Source organism: Olea europaea, unplaced genomic scaffold (assembly GCF_002742605.1).
Source record: "Olea europaea var. sylvestris unplaced genomic scaffold, O_europaea_v1 scaffold877, whole genome shotgun sequence".
NCBI lineage: Eukaryota > Viridiplantae > Streptophyta > Magnoliopsida > Lamiales > Oleaceae > Olea > Olea europaea.
The window spans coordinates 273,917-278,830 of NW_019267230.1; the positions used below are offsets into that span (position 1 = coordinate 273,917).

General features: G+C 40.2%; 1 protein-coding gene across 1 annotated transcript; it reads right to left on the minus strand.

Moving 5' to 3' along the window:
* Positions 1-291: 291 nt before the first annotated feature.
* Positions 292-1,558, minus strand: LOC111392063. Its single transcript, XM_023017343.1, has 2 exons — positions 625-1,558; positions 292-488 (listed from the first exon to the last, which is right to left on the minus strand). The coding sequence occupies exons 1-2, from the start codon at positions 1,556-1,558 to the stop codon at positions 292-294; spliced, it is 1,131 nt and encodes a 376-aa protein (XP_022873111.1).
* Between the last annotated feature and the right edge of the window lie 3,356 nt (positions 1,559-4,914).

Genomic DNA, 4,914 nt, shown 5'->3' on the forward strand with positions numbered 1-4,914 from the left:
GTACGATTTAACATGTTTGTTTATCAATTTGTTTAACTTTAATGTCCTTGTATTATCGTAACTTGTCATGCTTGAACGTGGTTCCAAAATGCATTGTCTAATAAATAATTTTGTAGTTTGCCAATTCAAACAGTTGATGCAAAATTCACCATATTTCGAGCAAGTTAAATACCAAAATTCACCATAATTCGAGCAAAATTCACCATAAATTTATTTTTCACATTTTTCCAAACCACTTTTTTAACCATTTTATTTTTCAAAACTACTTTTCAACCACATATGAATACACGTTCACTGACTTTGAGCCAAAAAGTCGCGGACATGATCCCATTCATTTCGTTGCGTTTCTGGAGCATTCAATTCAGCAGCGGCTTGCTCCTGTTCATTTGGAAGTTCTACCTCTGCCGCGTCCGGATCTGTCTCCACCCTTGTGAACGCTTTATCGACAACTCCTGCCCGTCGAAGGAAGTTGTGTATACCCATCGTGGCTAAGACAACAGCAGTTTGCATTTTGAAATTATAACTGGGCATACGATCGAGTATTTTCCACCGAAATTTTCCACACACCAAAGGCACGCTCGATAACGTTTCTGCACGACGAATGCCTAAAATTAAATCTCTCACGTGCGTTGCGAAAGTTTCGTCTACGACCCGTCTCACCGTTGTAGAACTGCTGAAAATGATACAGTATATCAGAACCCTTGTATGGAGCCATGTACCCAGGTCTATGGGCGAATCCTAAGTCGACAAGATAAAATTTTCCCGGGGCAGGATGGGGAAAATCAATTTCAGGACCATATATAGACCGAGCCAACATGCGTGAATCATGCGTTGTTCCCGTCCGCCCTACATGCACAAATGTGAAACATAAATTAAAATCACATGCTGCCAGAACATTTTGTGTTGGAATGCCCTTGCGTCCGATGAAATTTACTCGTTCGTCCCGCGGCAAGATAGCTTGCACGTGCGTTCCGTCAATTGCACCTATGCAATTCTCGAATAGCGGATGCTGGTTCAAATTTGGTACGTGATGCTCCGCACCGTGATTATAGTTTGGATCAGGTCTGATGAGGCTTATAGCAAATTCGCATGCGGCATCAAGCACAATTTTGAAATAGTGCCCAATAGTTTGCAAAGAATGATTGAACAAAGTTCGAACCTGTCTGTAGCCCTTCCCATGGGCTAATATGCATAAAAACATTCCAACTTGTTTATACACATCAACTTGCTGGCCACTACGCAGTCCATATTCGTCACGGAGTATATGAGTGAACGTACGCAGCATGGCAGGATATATCTTGAATTCTGCATAACACTGTTCGGGATTACATTGCATGGCGTCTAGCATAAACATGTGTCCATTCCTTGCGAAGGGAAATCTTCTAATTCGACGTCTCTGTTCGCGATAGTAAGTTGCCACATCTATAGAGGACATTCTGCAGTAGCGAAACCACTCGATGATGTCCTCTTCGAGCTCTTGCAGAAGTTCCTCCTCCCCGATCTCATCTTCACATTCAGAGGACGGCAGAAGCACACAGTTGAAATTGAAATTCGCCATTTTCACTTAGTAATTGCAAAAGAAGCACTGAAAAAAAAACCCAAGCTACGTTCCTTGGAAGTTCAAGTTTTTGTGAGAATGGAAGGGATTGTTTGCACTTTCTCTTTAATAGACGTTGCTCCACAGATTACTGTCATTAGTACAAATTAAAATGGACATTGGCAGGAAGAAAAGCTCATGAAAAAAAAAAGATTCTTGACTCAATTGATGGCCAGTGTACCAACTGTGGGTCATTGTTTGAATAGGACCCTTGGAATGAGTTAATGTTCAGGCACGTATAGTAATTGGCATGCAATGGCAACATGTACATAATCTTTTGAAAGTGACATGAAATATTTCATTGCAGTTGTGGATTCGTGAGATCACTTAGTAGTAAAGTCCCATTTTTGTTCACATAGACATGCCAAAATGAAAATGAAAAAACAACACACAATTAAAAATGTCTACATAAAACTGCTGTAAGGGGAAAATTTTCTGTGCCGCAGATTTCACTTCGGATGAGCCTTTCTGTGCTCCAGCCAGCTCCACTCGACCCAGTCCAGTTTGTCGTTCGCGTCTTCCTGCATTGCAAGTATCTCCCTATTACGCCTCAGTGACAGGAAGCTCAACGTCCAGAAGTACATATCAGTTTTCTTGTGCAGTCGGCCAGTCGACAACATCTCGTTCATGAGCATCTGCGCGTCTGGAACATTAGGACCCAGCAAATTGTTGATTGTAGCTGCTACCTTTTCACTGGCAGTGGAAGCACGGTTAACAGCGTCCTATACATCCGAGGCGGACATTTTTGCTCTCTTACCTTTTTTGCTATTGCCGCCAGACCTACGTTTATCCCCACTTTGCGGCATTGACATGTCTGCATTGGATCCAGCCAATTCTGTTTTCTCGCTCTCATCACTTGACCCGGTGCCTTCCTTGTCAAGCGGTTGACTGTCGCATAGGTCCTCGAGTCCACTATCTTCGAACATGGAGAAGCCTGTCCCACACATTGTTGAGGGTGTGACTACATACTTATCGTTGTCATATGCATCCCTGAATCGCACCTTGAGGCTGTACACCTCCCTGCAGTCTTTGCCTTTGAATTCTTTGTAGTCCTTATTTTCTTGTTACACATGCAGAAGAAGTTGAACATCAGAATGCTTCAAAACAGCAATGGTTTCAACATAGCATAGAAACTTGTGTAGTCAAAATTTGAAAAATAAACTGTGTTGTGCATATCGAAAGTAATAGTCAGTAAGTCACCTTGAGTGTTGGAAGAAACAGAGCCCCATGCCTCAAAGCCATTCAATAGTCACTTGAAATTGAAATTACAAGTTTGAGGAGACAAATCAATATTTTTTCATGTTTTTAGATGAGATGGTCATTTAAGCTTCTAGACAGATTTCCCAAGAAGTTGGTGATTTATAATAAAGAAACGTCATCCCATGTGTATACAGCCGGAATCTTAAGAATAAAACTGGCTATTTTCCTGACCTTATGAGGCAATCGATTCTCTTTTTTTCCCTCTTGAATGTGTTATTTATCCCGTATGGGGCCAATATATTTAGGATTTCTGACTGTAAACACAGCCTAATTACACAACATTTCTAGTGAAACTCACCTAATTACTCCAAAGTCTTGGATCTGGGTTACTGATATATATTGAACACAGACGACAATATTTACGAGGGCCAAACACGCATAAGGACAGCATAGCATGTCTCCTTCTTCAAGATCTAACATTTTTACTTTTTTCGCACTATTTTCATGATTAAATTCCAATCATTGAACCTAACAATTTAAGAAAATCCCTTGGCAAGTCTATGCAAAAAGAATGAATATCAGGATCCTGAGAACTATGAAGATGCTGACTGGGGAGGGTCCATAGTGAATAGAAAATCAATAGCAGGACATTGCACGAGTTTCCCAGTTTGAAAGCAATTCAATTTGTAAAATGCAAAAAATGACCATATTAAGCAGTGTACCTTCATCTTTCTCTCCCACCAGTCGTCGGAAGCAGCAATATATCCCGTTTTGGAGATGTACTCCACTCCAGTACTGTGAATAAGCTCCATCAGACGTTTGTGCTTCATTCGAAGACCATCCCAATGATTCTTCAGCTGCTGCTTCGTCCAACGGTGACTGGAGTTCGAATTGAACAAACGGATGAGTTGGTCCCATCCGTGTTTCGTGAAGCACTTTCCGTTACGGTGACCGTTGGCTATCACCGTCTCGCACGCGGCAATGAAAATCCGGTTCTCATGTGGATTCCATTGGGCGTGCTTGCGCGTTGGTGGTACTGGTTGGGTCATGCTGGGAAAAGGGTTGGAGGGTGACGAATTTACGTTTCCACCTGTCTGCGACAAGAAACGGATAAAACGAGTTCGTTAAATAAGTTGGGTTCAGTTCAAAATTGTGTGTTCTGTAGGTGCAACAAAAAATTTGGAATTGAAAACACTTACTGAGGGGACATATGGGTCCATGTTGTGAGCTCACAAGCTGTATTCCGGCAAGCAGGTTCATCGTCGTCTACCGCCTAACATGAGTCCGTATTTGACGGGGAAAAAAACTCTCAGACAATAGGATTTGATGGGGAAAAAATTCCTTCTTTGTGCTATCAGAGCGCTAATTGAAGGAAAAAAATATTTACGACTAGATCTGGAAGTTCGTCGTCGGGTGTTTGTAGGGAGAGAAATATGCGAAATGTGAGGTGCTGGTGCAAGGAAAAGGGGGAGAGAATCTTGGCAGTTGAGAGTGTGTAATGACGGGGGTAATATTGGAAAAATGAGAGTAAATGGCCTGTTGTTGTACTGCAAAGATGTCAGAATATTTCCATTAAAAAATTGTTCAACGGTGCAATTTTTGATCAGCAACGGTCCAAATTCAGCTTAAAATCACAGCCAGACAGGGCCTTAATTAATATGAACAACTGATAATTATTTAAAAATTTCTTGATTAATTTAATTTAAAATAAATTTTTCTAAAAGCAAACTTCGTAATAATTAAAGCATATATTAATTTGATTAATGTGAACAATTGATAATTATTTATAATTAAAATTCATTACTTTAAAATATTGAGTAGGAGTGGGTGTTTATTCAATAAAAATTTCATTAACCTCGGTTTATGTATATTTTGGGATGTAAGAATAAAAATTGAAATTACTTGTATTAAAGAAGACAACTTAATACTATATTGTATGTACATGTTTCGCACGAGTAGTCGTTAACAATTAAAAAGAAAATCAGACGATTGTGTAAGGAACAAACCTCTTGAGACAAAGTCCCAAAAAGGGATATTTTATTGGCAATGACTTTACAATTGAAACTAAACAGAATGCCTGCAAGGGGCGCAAACACATGAGTATAGAAAAGAAATGT

What these genes read in the sequence shown, in the direction of transcription:
- LOC111392063 (XM_023017343.1), bottom strand. Translation starts at nt 1,558, where the DNA reads ATGGCGAATTTCAATTTCAACTGTGTGCTTCTGCCGTCCTCTGAATGT. An exon ending in ACGAAACTTTCGCAACGCAC is followed by an intron (nt 489 to 624) that starts GTGAGAGATTTA and finishes CTGTTGTCTTAG; the next exon opens with CCACGATGGGTATACACAAC.